General features: G+C 39.9%; 1 protein-coding gene across 3 annotated transcripts in view; it reads right to left on the reverse strand.

Moving 5' to 3' along the window:
* The window catches only part of HPGDS (hematopoietic prostaglandin D synthase), a 43986-nt gene that overhangs the window by 19718 nt on the left and 4623 nt on the right, over positions 1-19645 (reverse strand). The window contains exons 3-5 of one of the 3 annotated variants that reach the window (XM_014549011.1): positions 19207-19367; positions 5633-5774; positions 2693-2785 (exon numbers count right to left, since the gene is read on the reverse strand). In XM_014549011.1, coding sequence (XP_014404497.1) covers positions 2693-2785; positions 5633-5774; positions 19207-19251 — 280 coding nt within the window. In that variant the 5' untranslated portion in view covers positions 19252-19367. Of the gene's footprint in view, positions 1-2692; positions 2786-5632; positions 5775-6272; positions 6401-19206; positions 19368-19645 lie in introns of those variants that run through there. The other 2 variants (XM_014549012.1, XM_005877780.2) reach the window with 2 other exon arrangements.

Consider the following 19645-nt stretch of genomic DNA (forward strand, 5'->3'; position numbering starts at 1 on the left):
ATCGGCCCTACCCTGAGCGTGAGTGAGGGTGGCATTGCAACCTCCCGATCCGCCCTGCTCTGTGCATGACGGGGCAGCGCCCCAACTCCCCAATTGGCCCTGCTCTGAGCCTGACCAGGGGCTGCACTTAGGGATTGGGCCTGCCCTCTGCCACCCGGGAACAGGCCTAAGCCAGCAGGTCGTTTTCTCCCAAGGGGTCCCAGACTGCGAGAGGGCACAGGCCGGGCTGGGGCCCCCCCCCCCCCGAGTGCACAAATTTTTGTGCACCGGGCCTCTAGTCCTATATAATAAAATCCTACTAATATGCACAACCGAATGGCAGAACAACCGGTGGAATGACCGGTCGCTATGACGCACAATGACCACCAGGGGGCAGATGCTCAAAGCAGGAGCTGCCCCCTGGTGGTCAGTGCACTCCCACAGCTGGAGTGCTGCTCAGCCAGAAGCTGTGCTCATGGCTGGCGAGCACAGCAGTGGTGGCAGAAACCTCTCCTGCCTCCACTGCAGCACTAAGGAGTGGCAAGCCAAGTGGTAAGGAGAGAGCAGATGGGCGGTTAGGAATGAGGGGTCTCAGATTTCAAGAGGGATGTCGTGCACCGGGCCTCTAGTACTGTATAGTATATTTGAAAGTTGTTAAGAGAATAGATCTTAAAAGTTCTCATCACAAGCCCTGTTCAGGTGGCTTAGTTGGTTAGAGCATCGTCCCATACACCAAAAAAAGGTTGCAGGTTCATTTCCTGGTCAGGGCACATACATCGGTTTCAGGTTGGATCCCAGGTCAGGTGCTTACAGGAGATAACCAATCAATGTTTCCCTCACACATAGATGTCTCTCTCTCTCTCTCAAATTAATAAACATATCTTCAGGTGAGGATTTTTTTTAAAAAAGTTCTCATCTCATGAATTATTTGTAACTATGAGTGGTGATGGATATTAACTAGATTTATCCTGGTGATTACTTAACATATAAATACTAGAGGCCCAGTGCACAAAAATTTGTGCACTTGGGGTGTCCCTCAGCATGGCCTGCACCCTCCCACAGACCAGGAGCCGTCAGGGGATGTCCGACTGACAGCTTAGGCAGTCTGGCCTCCTTCTGCAGGAGGTGACCCATGGGCTGATCGGGGGATGGTGCCAGCCGGTGAGCAGCTGGTCCCGCCCCCCAATTGCCCCTCCGCCACTGCTGGTCGCCACCACCTCTCAATCACTGTCCCCTCCCTCTGCCCACTGGCACCTGCCTTGACTGACCTGGCTCCACCCACTCACCAGCTCTACCCACCACCGACTGGTCATAATTTGCATATCAGGCTTTTATTATATAAGATATAGAATCATTATGTTGTACACCTGAAGCTAATCTAATTTTATATGTCAACTAGTGGCCCAGTGCATGAAATTTGTGCACGGATAGGGTCCCTAGGCCTGGCCAGTGATCAGGACCGATTGGGGCTTTCCGGCTGCCAGCCAGGGCCTTCCTTCCCCAGCTCATTCTGCACTGCCCCCTGGTGATCAGAGCACGTTATAGTGAGCAGTCGAATTCATGGTCAGTCGAACTCCCAAGGGGACAATTTGCATATTAGCCTTTTATTATATAGGATTACATCTCAATTTTTAAAACCTACAATTGCTTAAGGAATGACATCCATACTGTGAATCTTTCTAACCAGATCCCAATCTATTTTTCTATCGGTTTCTCTTTCTACTACTCTACTCTGCAATTTTTTAAAATTTTTAAATTATTTTTATTGATTTCAGAGAGGAAGAGAGAGATAAAAACATCAATGATGAGAGAGAACCATTGATCGGCTGCCTCCTGCAGGCCCCCTACTGGGCATGGAGCTGGAAACCCAGGCATGTGCCCTTGACTGGAATCGAACCCGGACTCTTCAGTCTGCAGGCCCACAGTCTATCCACTGAGCCAAACCAGCTAGATCAACTCTGCAAATTTAGAGTGCTTTTCATATTCTGTCTGCCTGGAGTGTTCTAGCCCAAAGATTCTCCAAATGAAGTCCATGGACCAGCTGCATCAGCATCATCGAGGAAACAGTTAAAAATGCAAACTTTGGGGTCCTACCCGAGGACGATTGAGTCACAATCTCTGCAGTCGAGGCTGAGCATTCTGAGTTTTAATGAGCCTCCGTGCTATCCTGATGCACACACAGTCTGAGAAACACTGCCCAAGTCCGAGTCTTCCTTTTGAAATTCTAGGGATCCTTCAAGCTCAACTCAAATGTCATTTTCACTTCAAAGTCAAATTTTCATAGTCAGAAGGAATCTCCATCTCTTCTAAACTTGCAAAGAATTCCATTTGTTGAAATATGTGTTAGTGCAACATAAATTTTATATACACATTATTTTGGTTAAAAAATAAACTTGTTTAATGAATATAGTATATATATATATAATATAAATTTTTTAATTATTATTTTTTTATATATATATTTTATTTCAGAGAGGAAGGGAAAGGGAGAGAGAGATAGAAACATCAATGATGAGAGAGAATCATGGATCGGCTGCCTCTTGCATGCCCCCTACTGGGGATCGAGCCCACAACCCCAGGCATGTGCCCTTGACCGGAATCGAACCTGGGACCCCTCAGTCCACAGGCCAACGCTCTACTCACTGAGCCACACCAGCCAGGACTAATTTTTTTGTCAGTCATCAAAAATCTTAAAACACAATACACATATTACCTGTGTTTTTGGCCAAGTATCTCGCTATTGCTAGGCTCTGGTGAAGTTTAAGTCCATCAACTTCCAAAATGGGTATTTTGCCAAATGGAAGAGCTTAAAATAAAAAGAGGAAAGAATCAACTTCCATAATAAAATCAAGTATTACAATACTCCCATTTTTTACTGATAATTGTGGAAACAAGGCATGATTTTAAAGTCATGGAATTCTTGAATATTTATTTTAAAAGAGTCATTAAGCATCCTCAAGTGGAATCTTTACATTTTACAAGTTTTTTGTTTGTTTTTTTAAATAGAGTTGTTTGTTAGAAGACCTTCTATTCAGTTAATGACAGAACCAGGTCGAAAACCCAGTTAACTCTATATTATACCGTACATTATCTCATATACTAGTACTTACATATCCTTCTACTTAATTTAAAAAAAACAAACACCTTTTTTTTAAAAAAAGCTTCATTAATTTTTGAGGCCTTAATCAGGGATCACATTAATTATTCTTTAAAACCATAGTCTGAGTAATATGGAGAGCTTGACTTACATGTTGAATTACGGTAAGGAATTTAGCAAAATTCTCTTTTTGATGAGGGACTATTTGAAGTATATGGTAAGGCAGCAAGCATATTTGTGCAAACATAGGACAGACTCATAGCAGATATCATATTAATATTTAGTCTGTAAGCTCTGCTTTGTTTTGTTATCAAACCTATTATATTTTTGTCAGAAAGCAATATATATTATAGAAAGCTTCTAAAATGAAGATAAATAAAAATAGTTCTACCACATAATTATAACCATTTTAGTATTTTATTGCTTTCCCATATATATTGAAAAACAATTATAGTGTATATATGTGGGCTTTTATGCAAAAGATATAAATTTTTATCCTCTTTAAACCACTTTTGTGTTCAGTCTCTGTTATTTGACACCATATCCTAACTATCATAAACTTTAAGATCCCTTTCAACTCTATAAAGATATTTTTTAAAATATTAAGAAAATCCAGCAATTCCATTTTTCAATAACAATGAAAAGTTAAGGTAAAATAGGGTATGAGGCACTAAAAAAAATCTAAAAACGTATCTAAAAGCTGACATTTTTAAATGTATTATCTCTACCTCTTGACTTAATTAGTGGTAGAATTAATTTTCACCTATTTTATGTCCACAGAATGAAAAACCCCATATAAAAATTCTGATATTGGAAGAAACGTGTGGACATCAATGGCAAATTTTCATGAGAACAGAAAACAAAATATTCTACCCCACCAGAGAAGAATTCTCTGATAACAAAGAGTGGCTTTTAAGGAACTCATGCTTCCCAAAGGCACGTTGCAATACTTATTGTTTACACCCCATTTATCACAGTGTTATTGCCGTCAGCATTATCTAGTACAAGAAGCTCAGGTCATAGTATGAAATTGACCTGTGTTTCAAAATTGCTAGGGCTGTGAACTTGGGAAAATTACCTAAACACTGTGTATTTCAGTTATCCCAATTATAGAATAAAAATAATAATATATCCCATGTAGGCATGCTAGATAAATTAAATGCAACAGAGGCTGTAGACTCTACAGTGTAGAGTATCTACCAAGTGCCAGCTAGTCTTCAAGGACCCAATAGTTATTTTCTTCAACTTCATCTTTATGTGATTTTATAATAATCCAGCGATAAATATGTGGATTCTAGATGTAATTAGTATTTAATATTTCTAGATAACATGGCAAACATCTTACAGAGGATGACTTGCAGCTTATTGAGAACCACACACTGTTGTTTGTTAAATGTAATGATATTTCCAATTCTTCCCCATTGTCCTCAATGCTAAGTTGCATGTTTTGATTGGGTTACCCGACTGATTTGTCCATTTGCTCTTTTCTCTGATCAAACAGATCCCAGTTTTGTTTTCATATCCACCCCTCTCTTATATAGTCACATGCCTCATAGAAATTGATTCCATCCCCAACTTCAAAGGGGGACTGGGTGGCTCTCATGTTCTTCCCATCCCCTTTGCCAGTGACTGATTCAGAAAAGGACATGTGACTCAGTTTGTGCCAGCGAGACATGGGAAATTTGCTGAGGGCTTCTGGGAAAGTTTTTCTTTATTCTTCTGGGAACTCTTAAGGAAGCAGTTCTCTCCCTTACTCTTTCTCATATATCCTCTTAGCATTGCTGTTCAAGGCTGTGTGGCTGGAATTGCAGTAAGCACATGGCTACCAGCCTCATGACACAGCCAACACACAGAGAAGGAAATGAATAAAGCCATCCTTGGAAACCTGTTCTACTTCTGGATTTTCAGTTTTGTGATACAATTCATTTTTTAAAAAATTATTATTTAAGCCATTTTGAGTTTGGTTTTCTGTTAGAGCAGCACATCTGGTCCACTGTTAAAACATAGGGATCCATAGCAACTCTAATTGTCAAGAATATTGACTTCAGCTCTACCCAGTTTGGCTCAGTGAATAGAGTGTGAGCCTGCAGACCAAAGGTCCTGGGTTCGATTCCAGTCAAGGGCACGTATCTCGGTTGCAGGCTCCTCCCGGGCTTGGGCCCTGGTTGGGGTTGGTGCAGGAGGCAACCAATCAATGTGTTTCTCTCACATCAATATTTCTCTCTGTCTTTCCCTCCCTCTTCCATTGCCTCTAAAAATCAATGGAAAAATATCCTCAGGTGAGGATAAAAAAACATTGACTTCAGTATCCCCATTTCAGCTCTTCTGACATATTGGTTTATCTTTATATTCTCTTTCTCTGGTGTTTGTATTTTCACCTCGAATAGGAAATTTTCTGGGTCACATAGCATTTATTTAGCTTGCCTGCACTGCTGTTTCTCAATATAAAACTATGTGAGATTAAAATTCTTTAGTTTTTCATTTCCCTGAAGAAAGAAAACATTCTGGAAAAATATTTTCCCTACATTTTCATCAACTATTATTTGTGCTACTTACTTGGTTTGATTTCAGGCCAATCAGCTTGTTCTATTCTGTGGTCTTCATACTTTATGTCCAAAAATGCAAATATGTAACGAATAATTTCTGCTCTCCCCCTCATATTAAAATAAATGAGTTTGTAGCTTGGCATTGTGTAATTCTGGAAAGAGAAAAATGGAGGGATTATTTTTACAGCCCTCTAGAGATGTTCAACATTTTTCTTTGGGGACATTTTGAAAACTTTATGGCATCTTTTGAGATAACGGGAGATATTAAAAGATATTTCAAAACCATAATTATAAATCACTATCCTAGTTATATATGGGATGACTTGAAATAACATCAGGACTCTTTTTAAGAACTAGCTGGAACATTCCAGTGAAATAACCAAATTTAATTTTATTATAAAAAGACTTCTGAGTAAGAGGGTATCTGCCCACCAACCTTCAGAGGATGGAGTCAGAACTTTGCATTTTAAGATGTCTTTGTCCTGCCTTCAGTCACTTGTAATAGATGGTGTTTGACATTTGGTTTGTTGTTTGCTTTGTTGACACAGCTGAGTTTGTGAGGACAGTTGGGTACGGATGGAAGGGGCAGGGTACACGCAGCAGAAACATGAGCCAGCCATGCCAACCTCTCACCCTCTCTCTCCCCTCACCTGTGGCTTTTCCCTCTAGGAATCAAAGGCTTAGGGAAACAATGCTCTCTTTTCTTTCTTACTGGTCCATGCTGCTGGCTTTCCTGGGTTGCTTGCAGCATATAAACATACCCCATCTTGGGGACCTCTGTTGGGATGGGACAACGGTGAACATAATTCTCCAGTCCCCCTGTAGAAGAGCAAGGAAGGAAGCAAGCAAACTTGCTTTCTATTTCAGAGAGTTTTCTAATACTAGCTCTACTGGCTAGATGCATGTCACTATATCATTTTGTGAGATTTTTATGTTTTGTGTAATTTCATTTCCATTGTTTTTTGTTTATGTTAATCCTCACCCAAGAATATTTTTTCCATTGATTTTTAGAGACAGTGGAAGGGAGGGAGGGGAACAGAAAGGGGGAGAAACATTGAAGTGAGAGGGACACATCAGTTGGTTGCCTCCCACATGTGCCCTGACCAGGGGAATGAACCTGCAACCCAGGTATGTGCCCTTGACCGGGAATCGAACCCACAACCCTTTGGTGCATGGGACAACTCTCTACCACTGAGCCACAACACCCAAGGCTCATTTCCATTGCGTTTAAACAATTAATTATTTTAAGCACTAATAGTAGACTGTATTGTAATTGTATAATAATTAGAAACATTTTCATTTGAAATTCGGTTCTTTCATGTAGTTACTGTGTATTTTTGAGCTAGCCAACAAAATCTCACTGAATTTTAAATCACACTTTTTATAGAGAAAGATATTAATATGGATTTGGCGATTTAATGAGGTAATACATGTAAAGCATTTAGAACAATGCTAAACACTTAATAATTATTAGTTATTAATAATAATAACTTTGAACTGGTTCTATAGTGAAGAATAAGCACTTTGAATAGAGCACACTAAAAATAATAATTATAATAATTGCATAAATAAAAATCATAAGTAACAATTATTTATTTAAACTGGCAAGTTTAAACATTTTATTCTCTACTAAGGAAATCTTTCAAAGATATTACTAGAATGTTAGATAAAAAGAAAAGCTGGGCTCCAGCCTCAAAGTTCCATCGAAGTCACATCACATAAAAGGTCAAACACAAAACATAGAGATCTAAATCACCAAAGTTCATAGTTTAGGTTCATGCATTCATGGTATCTATCTGTGGAGAGGACGGCTGGAAAGCATGGTCTGGCTGACTATCTATTCTAGACCCCCTCAGCCCAGGAAATGATGGGCTGGTGCTTCCTAAGGAGTCGTTTCTCTGGGCCGGGGTTTCCTTGTGCGCAGGTTGTGGAGTGGTGCTCCTTGCTAAAAAGTCCCCCGGATCATTCTGTGTCCTGTCTCATCCCATTCGCCATCCATTTCCCACCCAAGTGAAAGGTGCTGCATGTCACACGCATCAATATGTGAGGGAATGTTCTCTGTGGACAAGAGTTCACTGGAGTAAACTAATAAATATTCCAACGTTTACAGCCCTAAATTCCTTTGGGAAAGAATGCATACAGGAAGTTCATAGTTGGGGAACTAAAGGAATTGCCCATCAGAATAATGAGACTATTTTCAAGTCCCTTAGAAATGCTGAGCTTAGAAATAAATAGTGGGAAAGATATGAGAGCACAAAAAATAAATGAAAAATGTGAAGTAGTAGATTTCCTTCTGAAAAAAAGAAACATTTTATGTAATCATAAAGGAAAAATTCTTATCTAGGAAATAAAAAGCATAATTGTTGTAATTCTTTAATCTATTTGTTTTAAGTCTTAAAAGAACAACAACAACAACTTCTTCAGAGTGGGAAAAGTGTCATTCTTTGTTGCAGTTCCTATTTGAAAAGCATTTTACATTGATTTTTGTTGTCTTAGGTCAAGGGTTCCATAAAAATAAAGAAATTATATATTCTTCTTATAAACATTACATGTACATATAGGTTCATATATGTCCATTATGGTCAACATTAAAATGTAAACATGTAACCTTTTCTCATTTGGTCAAATGCCACATAAATGTCTAACTACTCAATTCTGCATGAAAACAAAGGGATTGTATTGTTGTTAATTTACAACATTATGCTATTTTATAGTGCATTTCACTCAAGCACAGAAGATATTTTATATTTTATTTTTATTTTTAATCTTCTTTATTGATTAAGGTATTACATATGTGTCCTTATCTCCCCTTTGCCCCCGCCCCCGCCCCTCCCCTCATGCCCTCACCCCTCTGGTGTCTGTGTCCATTGGTGAGGCCTATATGCATGCATACAAGTCCTTTGGTTGATCTCTCCCCCTTATCCCCACCCTCCCCTACCTTCTCTCTGAGGTTTGACGGTCTGATCAATGCTTCTCTGTCTCTAAATTGCACAGAAGATATTTTAAAACTCTTGGCAGAGATGGGTAGTTATCTACATTTCTCTGCAAATATATCTTTAAATCTAAGATTTGGCACAGTTGTGAACATCTGACAACTGCTTATCTCTCCTTCCAGAACATCCTTTCAACAGTCGGAACTCATTAATGAAGCTTTACTGGCACACCACATTCTTGTAGTTACTTGCATAATTATATTTTCTACTGAACAAGAATCTGTTTTCTTGATTTCTACAGCTACAAATCCCAAACTTGAAGACTTTTGTTTTTCAGGATATACGTGCTCATTTTTATAACAGCACCAACAAAAATGAGTAAAGGTAAATGCAGTTGGAAACATTTACTGATTCTAAAAATCCTTTCTATATTTTGTAAAGCTTTGGCTTAAAAACTAACATTAGGAATTTCAAGTAAATGTTTCTATGGCCAATGAAAATAGATAAGGAAATAGAGGATAGTGTCTAGAATAATATATTTTCCCCCTCTTATTTCATTTAGCATTGCCTCAGTAATCTCACTTTAATAAAGACTTTATTTCATAAAGATGATGGACCAAAGGACAAAGGTAAAACATATCCCAGCCCCCACCAAAGGATGCAGTGAGGAACAACTTCAAGGTGAAGGCAAGGTATGGTTTTGGAGTCACCCCTGACATGACCTGAATGGTCTTGAGCAAGTCACCTGCTCTTAGCTTTAGTCTCCTTTCCTGTAAAATGGTAATGAAACTATTGTGTGTAAAATATGGTGCTTGGCACATGGTATTGATGCTGTTGTAATAACCTGGTTGTTAGTTAACAGGAAAGGAGCAAGACAAGACCAAATAGTAGAGGCAGGCCATTTGTACAGCTTTGCCAAAAAGCTGCATTTAACACTCTCCACGTCTGTTCCCCGCTGATCGATGGGGAAGGGACAGGACAAAGGCAGTTTAGACACATGCCCAGTAAGGTTCGCGTGATGTGCAACGGTGCCTACGTGTCTGCCAGTCACACCTGGGAACAAATGAGTGGCCACTAGGATGGGCGCGGCCACTGCAAATGCATGAAACCTGAATATTTAAGACTTCCTAACACAGGAAGTTCCTGCTCTCCCCTCTTACTCTTCTCCCTCTCGTGCACCAGGTTCCTGGCTCTCCTGCGGCAAGGGGGTGCGCTCCCCTGCACCCACCTAGCGCACGGCCATGTGGGCCTCCACACATGGACTAATGGACTTCAATCAGCTTGGATTCTGAACCACACCGGCTGCAACATGGCACGGGAACTCTGGACACTGGCCTTGCTGCTGGTTCTGCTGGAACCCAGCCGCACCTTTTCCAGGACCGGCTTAGGGGCAAGGGATTTTGGAACCTAGGAAATGGAACTTCACACCACATCCCATCCTGCCATCCAAATCTTAGAAAATTCCTTTTCTGAAGATATGGCAAGAACCTCACTCACTCATACTAATTCTCTGGTAGTAGTATGAGTTGAAAAATAAAAAAGGGAGAATAAAAAGGAAGAGAGGGAAGGAGAAGGAAAGGGAGGCACGGCTCCCACCATAGTAGAGGCGAGTGTCCAGCTTTGTGTGATTTGACTGGACTCAAATCCTCCAGATCATGTTCTTTGATAAACCCATCCTGCTGCAAGCACATAAAAATAAAAATGAAATATAGAAAAAAAATACATAGTTGGGATTAAAAGCAAGATAAGCTTTGCCTGGGCCAAAGTGAGCAGAAACAAACGCAATAAGCAGGACTCTAAATTCTGCCAGAGGCGGGGCCAGTCAGGAGGTTAGCTCCTTCAGAATAAAGAGGAATAAAATCCTGCCCATAAAATGGTAGCGCTTGAAACTAGGGTCTGGTGGCCAGTTTTATAAAAATTTTTAAAAGGTCAAATTGCCACCTCTAAGAGGAAAATATCTGAAAAGTCACAAGTAATTAATGTTACAAATAAAAAGAGATCATAGCAGATAAAGCAGATCATTAAAAATCATAAGCTACCACTACAGATAACTTTATGTCATTAAATCTAAATGGGGAAAATTTGAGAGGTTTATACATTAACACAATCAAATAAAACAAAAACCAAGAGCCTGCATTTAACAATAATCAGTAAAGAAACCGAATGGGTAATTAGTTACACCCACCAAAGACACAGGGCCCAGGTGATTTTACAGGCAAATTTTACTTAATCTTCAAGGAAAAGACAATCCTTGTCTTTTACAAGTAGTTTCAGGGAATTGAAAAATTATGAAAAGTCAAAGATATATTAAAAGAGGAAGAGTATAGATATATCTTACTTATAAACATAGATATAAATACTCTAAATAACTTATTAGCTATTCAAATTTAGTAGAGTATAAAAAGAAATAAAATATAATGACAAGATACGTTTATCCCAGGAATGGAAGATGTGTCATCACCAAAACATCTATCTGTATAATATACGACAGTAATAGATTAAAAGAAAAAAACCATAAATCATATTCTCAATAGATGCAAATAAACCCTTTTAAAAATGTATAAAATTAATCATTCATTCATGTTAAAAAAAATCTTTAAAAACAAACAAACACAAACCTCTTGGCAAACTGGAAATAGAGGAAAACTTCCTAAACCTAATAGAGTCTCTACAAAAACCTCAGAGCAAACATCATACATAATGGAAAACCAACAGAAGCATTTCTTTTAATGTCAGGAATAACAAGAACCTTACTACTATTCAACATAGTCCCAGTTGGCCTAGTTAATTCAATAAGATAACATCTGTAAGGAGTGGAAAGAAGAGAAAAACTATCCTTATTTATAATCGAAATTCGTGCACTGTGTGTGTGTGTGTGTGGGGGGGGGTCAGCCTGGCTTGTGCTCTGTCACAGTGCGGGAGCCCCATGATTGATCGCCCCAAAGAGGTAGGCCCTGCCCACCCATCTGGGGCTCCTCGATGGATCGCCCCAAAGAGGTAGGCTGGAGCCGTGGAGGCCGGGCCCCCCAGGCTGGAGCCGCTGAGGCTGGACCCCCAGGCCTGGCCATGCGCAGAGCTGGGTGGAGGCAGGACTCCCAGGCAGGCTCGGTGCCATGCATGCAGTGTCAAGCCCAGGCCCGCCCACCTGTGCGTGGCCGCTGTGCGCACAGCCGTCTTGTGACGGCGTGAGGACCACCTAGGCTTTTATTAGTAAGACTAGAGGCCTGTTGCATGAAAAGATTCATGCAATAGGCCTTCCCTTCCCCTGGCTGCCGGCACTGGTTTTCCTTCGGCACCCGGGACCCAGGCCTTGGCTCCAGCCGGAGCCACCTTCAGTCTTTGCTCCACCGCTTCGGGCCTACATATGCAAATTAACCGCCATCTTTGTTGGCGGTTAATTTGCATATCTCGCTGATTAGCCAATGGGAGGCGCAGCGAAGGTATGGTCAATTACCATGTTTGTCTATTTTATTAGTAAGATGATTGTCTACATTCAAAGTCCAAGATAAACCTGATCCTGAATTTCAAATGGAAATGCTAAGGACCAAGTAGCCAAGATAAATTAAGAGAAAAGGAGAGGACTGGACCTACCAGATAGCAGGACATATAGAAAACCTTGCAATTCAGGCAATGTGATCTTTGTTTAGGACTAGACATACAGAGGTGCATAGCATCTCAAAACAGAACCTCAGATAATACACAGCTGATACGACATTACAGTGGGGACACAAAGGGACAAGGTTAAAATGGTTCTGAGACGCCCTGGCTGATTTGGCTCAGTGGATAGAGCATCAGCCTATGGACTGAAGGGTCCCAGGTTGGATTCCAGTCAAGGGCACGTACCTTGGTTGCAGGCTCAATCCCTGGCCCTGGTTGGTGCATGGGCAGGAGACAACCAATGGATGTTTCTCTCTCACATCGATGTTTCTATCTCGCCCTCTCCCTTCCACTCTCTCTAAAAAGCAATGGAAGAATATCCTCAGGTGAGGATTAACAACAACAAAAAATGGTTCTGAGACAAAGGAGGAAAAATACATGTAATCAGATTCCAACTTTACATAATACATGAAAATAACACCCAGGTGGGTTATAGACCTAAATATGATTTGACTGGCCTACGGAAATTCTAGTGTCATGCTGGCCTCTTATTTCCTGTTAGCTTCGTTGCTGAGCCCTTCCACTGTCATTCTATGTTAAGAATCCCACATGTGTAGGGAAAGCTGCATATTTTCCTGAAATGATACAGAAACAGGAAGTTAAACCGTTGTCTGTGCTTAAAGAACTCCTTTATTCGTAAAACTAACCACTACCTTCCTTCTACTCCAAAGAAAGTCATGTAAAGTTCCTGATTCAGCAGACAAATAAAAGCCCTCTTAGAATTCTCTTTGAAAAATAAGATACATAGTTTCTTAAAAACACACCATATGAATAATGACTAGTAAATACCCTGGATAGAAACTTTCACATATGAATGCATATGAATTTAGCCATTAAATGCAAAAGAAGATTTAGCTTTAACATATGCTAAACTAGTTTAGAAATTAAATATTTTACAGTGTTTTTAAAAGTTCTGTCTTTCTACTAGCTTTGTAGCTCTTTTTACTTCATATTACCATAATACATTTCAGTGTAGTAATTTGATAGTTTATTGTAGCAGTAGTTTGATAAAATAAACTTTTATTATAATAAAAACCATTTTATTTTAACTAAGCCAGTATTTTATTCTGCACATTGTTGTAAGAGCAGTGAAACAGTCTATAAAATTCTAGTGCTTGTGCCAGAAAGGTGACAACACTCCAAATGTAACTCTCTGACCCTAGCCAGTTTGGCTCAGTGGATAGAGCATCAGCCTGCGGACCAAAGGGTCCCGGGTTTGATATCAGTCAAGGGCACATACCTTGGCTGCAGGCTCCTCCCCGGCCCAGGCCATGGTCAGGGCTTGTGCAGGAGGCAACTAATCGATGTGTTTCTCTCACATTGATGTTTCTCTCTGTCTTTCCCTCTCTCTTCCACTCTCCTTAAAATCAATGGAAAAATATCCTTGGGTGAGGATTAACACACAAAAAACAAATGTAACTCTCTGGCAAAGGAGACTAATATCCAATTATTAAGGTTGTGCCCCTTAAGATTTCAGCAGGTAACCAAAAAAAGGGATGGGATTTTTGGAGTAATTTTGATGGATAGAAAACTTACAAGTAAGGGATTATTAACCATAGAACCTAAATGCTATTTGCCCTACTTTATTTTATTCATGAAAGTGTTGGCCTACATGAGCGAGCTCTTACTCTTAAATAAAAGGAATTTTGAACATACTTGGGAATTCTAGATACGGTTTTATGTTACTGATTTTTTTATGCCTATGAGTTTTCAGTATAAAAACAAAGATTGCTTGTGAATTTGCCAGCTGTTCTTTGTTACAACCTAACTTGACCAGTAATAATTAGAGCATAATGTATGTACTCTCATTGACTACAGTGTTTTGAAATGCAACAATTGGATTCAGAAAGCAATCGCCTGAGATGTTACTGTCTACGCGAGAATTTCTTGCACATATTGACATGAAACCCATTAACAGTTAGTGGTGAAGTATGCTAATTTCCCTCATTCCCCGAGTGCCTGAGCATTTCCAGTTCAGTTTTGGAGAAGTTGCCAGGTTGGAGTTAAATTGTAGGACAATAGAGAAATATAAAAATTTTTGTTAACTGAGTAAGTTATGGATTTGAATCAAACACCAGATGTTTAATTTTTAATTAGCAAGACAAGATATCTATTTTCCTATCAAAGACCAACTAATTATTTTCAATGCTTGCCTCACATTAAATCCAAAGCACGAGGAATAATTAAAATATGCTTTGGGAACTGTGAGTTCCAATTTCTGGCCTGGGGCAATGCCTTAAATGATCTTTGAAACCAAATGATGATAGAATGCAATTCTTGGCAAAACACGGGGACACTTCCAAAAAATGAGCCTTAAAGTGATAGAAAATATTATAAATAAAATACCTGAACTTTTTATTTTTGCTTGCCTGAAAGAGACCCTTCCTCCCAAGGCGGTACTGTCTCCGACAGGTGCAGGGTCAGCATTTGCCCAACCCTGAGACCAAGTGCCCCTTACACTGTGTGCCCTGGGTGCCTCACTCCCTCACTTGCCCCTTCCTAGTCCTGGCCCTGGTGGAAAGGACCTGTAATAATAATGGCCAACAGGTACTAATCACTCATTGTGTGCTAGTCACTATGCTAAGAAGGTTTCAGTGTTAACTCTAATTCTTTCTGATAGAGACACAGCAAAGTTGCCCACCCATGTCCATCTTCCTTCTTCCTAACAAAAATACCTATTTTACATGAGGATAGGGAAGAATAAAATCCCTACACCTTTTTAAAAGAAAAAAAAAGAAAGAAAAACTATGACATTCTCTACTGCTTCACACACTGAAAACATCACTTGGGAAAATTCTGGAACAATTCACAAACCTGGGATCAGGACAGGCTTTTCCCCTCTGGTATTGACAGTATTTTCTATGTTAAAATCCACTCGAAGGATCTTTTAAAAATCTTTTAAAATCACTAAGTACCTATACTTCTCTTAGAAATTACCATTTGATTTCCACATGGCCACTAACATAGAGAGGCTCTGAGCAAGTGAAATGGTGAGAAAAGATAGTCACTCTCACACAGAGAATATGACAGTAATAGAAATAAAACCTTAAACAGTAAAAAGTATCTGGTTTCTTATCTTTGAGGAGGTCAATCATATCACTTACTTGTGCCGTGTCTCTGTGGAGTCTCTAGATTCTTTCTCGCCCTCCTATGTGACTGCAGTTTGGGTTTATATGATGAGTAACTCAAGGTCACAAACCAATGAGAGAAGCGACTCACTTCCACCTAAGTCTCTTCCTTCATTTCTTAGATGAAATATGCCTGCCAAGCAGTTTAAGCCTGCAAAGACCTCTTTATTCTTGGCATTTTGTAGGATCCCTGCGCATACCTAACCTGGCATATTTGCATACAGTTGGTAAAGTCAAATTTAATGGTGTGATGTGTGCGTATGGCTAAAAATAAATTTATTTCTAAAGTCTCACCCACGGGCTCCTGGAGAATGAGCAAATGTTAGTAGAGGAAACCCTCTGTACAGATATGCACATGGTTGGCTTCTTCAAGTCAGTGGAGGATACTCGGCTCACCACCTCCTCACCGGAACCTCCCCCACAGTCTCATCCTTTACCTGCTGTATGTTCCTTCATCGCAGTGCCTGACAACATAGCGTATTTTGCTTGTCTGCCCTGTAGAATGCCCATTGTTTAGTTTACTGTGTGTCCTCCGAACTGGGGGAGTGCAGAGCACATCATCGACACTAATATATATTTAATCAGTGAATGGTCTCAATGTATATTTCCCCACCATTCACATTTTCACATATTCTCCTTGCTGCTAGTCTATTTTACTTACACTCACTTCTCCAAAGAGCCATATTGTTTAAAGTAACCCTGGAATGGGATATTCTGATATAGCTTGTTGATAATCTTTATACAGATTAGTAACAAGTGCGTAAATGTTTCTTAAATACATTTTTCATTCCTTAGTGCAGAAATTGATTCCAGTTACACCTGTAGGACGGCTCAGTGGAAAGATCCAGTGAGTCACCTGCCTGTGCACTATGGGCTCGCGGATTGTCCGCGAAGCATTTAGTGACAGGCTGCTGTCAACTGCCAGAAATTCATACTCACAGGCAGCAGCAGCACCCAGTCAGCCATGCGATATTTCCCATTTCCAAGCGCTTTAAACTTTGCAAACTGTGTATACACCCACGTATTGTAAACATAAGAAATGGAAATAAATATAAATATGAGTCTGTCAAAGTGTAATTATGAAGACATAATGACAACCCCTTACCTGCCAAATAGATACAGTAAGTCACTATCAGGGGCAAATGGACTGGGAGCTATACAACGTTAACACATTTTTATTTTTATTTTTTACTTTCATTGAGTTTTAACTTACATTAAAAACATCTTCTTGCCCTTCCCTGAATCATTTTTAATCCCCATCTTATAGATGAGGAAAGAGAGATAGGGGTAAACTTCCCAGGAATTTTGGATGGATAAACTATTGCACTCAGTGCATTGCTTGGCAGGTAGTTTCTACTTGGTAAGTATTAGTGGTTACTGCCTATTTCTTTAATAATGGAGAAACAAAAGTATTTTAAAAACTAGTCCTCAGGTAGTTCCTCTTTGTTTATTTCATCCGGCAAAGGGGAAGTGTTCAGACAAACCCCCTGCTGCTCTAGCTGCTCTGCTGCTGGAGAAAGAAGGAAGTCTCTGGGAGAAGCCCACAGGGCTTTCTATCATCAGCTTCACGATTAAAGTCAGCTTCTTGAGACACTCACACTGAAGTATTTAAACCGATGGAGAACGCAGGAAATGGAATGTGTGTTTCTCTTTCTGCTTCTAACCTCTTTGGGTAATTGAAATGCATTTGCAAATCTTTAGTGTCTTTGTTTCCCCAGATTTCCATGGTGATGATGCTATTTTTCTTATTTGACTCCTCAGATGCTGTGAAGAATGTTACAGTAATTATCTCCAAAATTGTGAGTAAATGTTTTCTGCCCAGCTCTTTGGCTGAATGAGGATTCCCAGATGTAAGCAAGTAAACTGTAGTATAAATAGCTAATATTTGTTAACTGCTTTCTGTGGGCCAGGCATTGAGCAAAGTGCTTGCCATACATTATCTCATTTAATTCCCACAAAATAACATCGCAAATGGTGTGCATGTCCTGGAATGCAGTTATGTAACTGACGAGGGCATGTCATGAAAACATTTCTGGATGTACAATTTCTCAAACACTTGAATCTTACCCATGAGAGTTCATTTTCACTCTTCTGTCAAGAATGGGGAAAATAAGCATTAGAGTAAGTTAACTTGTCAAGGTTTTCCAGAATCAATTACTGTTCCCTCTGCATCGCTATGACATACACGAGGGGGCAATGCTCTCCAAATCTCGCAGTGCCCCCTTGGCTGAAACATCAGACTTATATAGGCAAATATCACAAAGGTACTGATTACATCTCGAGGTTTGGAATGAGGAAACTGGTTTGCAAAAAGCAGTTTGTTACAGAAGCTTAGATTGAGCAAGTTAGTTATCTTACAAAGATTAGTTACAGTTTCGGGTCTTGGGACCACTGAGTCAACGGAAACACGTTATCTGGGGCCACTGAGGCCATTTAGAGTATTTGTGCTGTCCTGGTCTCCAGGTGCAGAGGAATGTGTTTCAAAAGGCCAGTAAGATCACAATCAATGGGGTATTCAAACCACCATCAATGGCAGCTGTGGGCAAACTACGGCCCGCGGGCCGGATCCGGCCCGTTTTAAATGAATAAAACTAAAAAAAAAAAAAAAGACTGTACCCTTTTATGTAATGATGTTTACTTTGAATTTATATTAGTTCACACAAACACTCCATCCATGCTTTTGTTCCGGCCCTCCGGTCCAGTTTAAGAACCCATTGTGGCCCTCGAGTCAAAAAGTTTGCCCACCCCTGGGCTATGGGGTATTTAATCGAATGGGATAATTTATATGAGTTCAGAAAATCAAAATAACGTTTCTATTACTTTAGCAAGCAAATAATTACAGAAGCCAAGTCAGCAGGGTTAAAATATTAAACAGCAATTTTTACCCAAGCACGGTTGCTACCATGCTTCATTACCTCCGACATTTCACTGTGTTACGTGAAAACTAAGTCCAAAGGCAGAGTTTTGTCTTCAAATCTAGTAACAAAGACAAAATACTCAGATCAATGGAAGGCCACCCTCTCTGATAACCCCAGGTCACGGCAGGGACTTCATTTTTACAGGCACTGAAGTAATAATGTATTAGACAAAAGTGTAATTTAGGAGAATTTTTTGGTGAGATTAAAGCACTTTCCTAGAAGTTATCAAGAAGGCAAGCAACCAAAATGTACCTATTAAAATGATTTGTGTATTTGTATTTTTTACATATTTCAAAAATACATTCATCCAAAGGGATGTGTTTTCCTCATGAAATCTAGAAAGAAGGTTTTGAAGAACAAGAATGTATCAGAAAAATTCCAGGACTACAGTGGACTAAAAATAGCGAGCCCTGATATTTGTGCTGATCCTGTACCTGGTACTCAATGCTTTAATTTGCCAAGCTCTCAAAACCAACAAGCAGCAGATCCAATATTGAAGAGGGATTGATATTGAAATATATGTGTAACTTTCTTTAGCCTGACAATACATATCAAGTACATTTCTGATCTAAATGATTTCTCCTAAGCAGGTTTTTTCACCATTTATTCTAGAAATTGGTTTTGCCTGCCTTCATATCAAGCAGGTAGGATTTCTGGCAAAATTCTTTCAGACGGGCCTGCAACGCAAAGAGAGGAAATTGCTTAGAACAAAGGAAATCTTGTTTCTGCCGAATGAGGAACATCTGCTGCCCTGTGCCTGCAAGGGACACGGAGCTTTGGTGAAAGGAGAATTCTAAGAGACGACTACAGAAGTTGGATGACGCTTCAATCCTTGACAGCACAGACTTAAACAAGAAGATTAAAAAATAGATTGTTTAAGCAAAGAAGAAATAGTTTTCATTTATACCAAAATAACAAAAAGATCCCGAAACTAATGAACAAACTTACTCTAAAGAAATATTTTTCTGCCTTTAAGAAACATTTTTGTTCCATGAGTACTTTGGTTCTTCGTGAGTCCGAGCCATATGGAGAGAAACTATCAGCTGTTCCCAAATTCTGGGACCACGTCCACCAAGGCTGGAAATGTCGTTTTCTGGCAGCCGTGCATTCTGTTGATGGGAACAGTTTCAATAGCTAGTAAGGAGCTATGGGCCTCAATTAGAATGAACTACCATCCTCTGGGGGAAAAGATCTAGAATTGTTACTGGGCCTGAGGTTTTGAGGAATTAAATGATTAAAAATGTGTCATCTGCCCTAACCGGTTTGGCTCAGTGGGTAGAGCGTCGGCCTGCGGACTGAATGGTCCCAGGTTTGATTCCGGCCAAGGGCATGTACGTTGGTTACGGGCACATCCCTAATAGGGGGTGTGCAGGAGGCAGCTGATCGA

Source organism: Myotis brandtii, unplaced genomic scaffold, assembly GCF_000412655.1.
Source record: "Myotis brandtii unplaced genomic scaffold, ASM41265v1 scaffold530, whole genome shotgun sequence".
NCBI classification, from domain to species: Eukaryota; Metazoa; Chordata; class Mammalia; order Chiroptera; family Vespertilionidae; genus Myotis; species Myotis brandtii.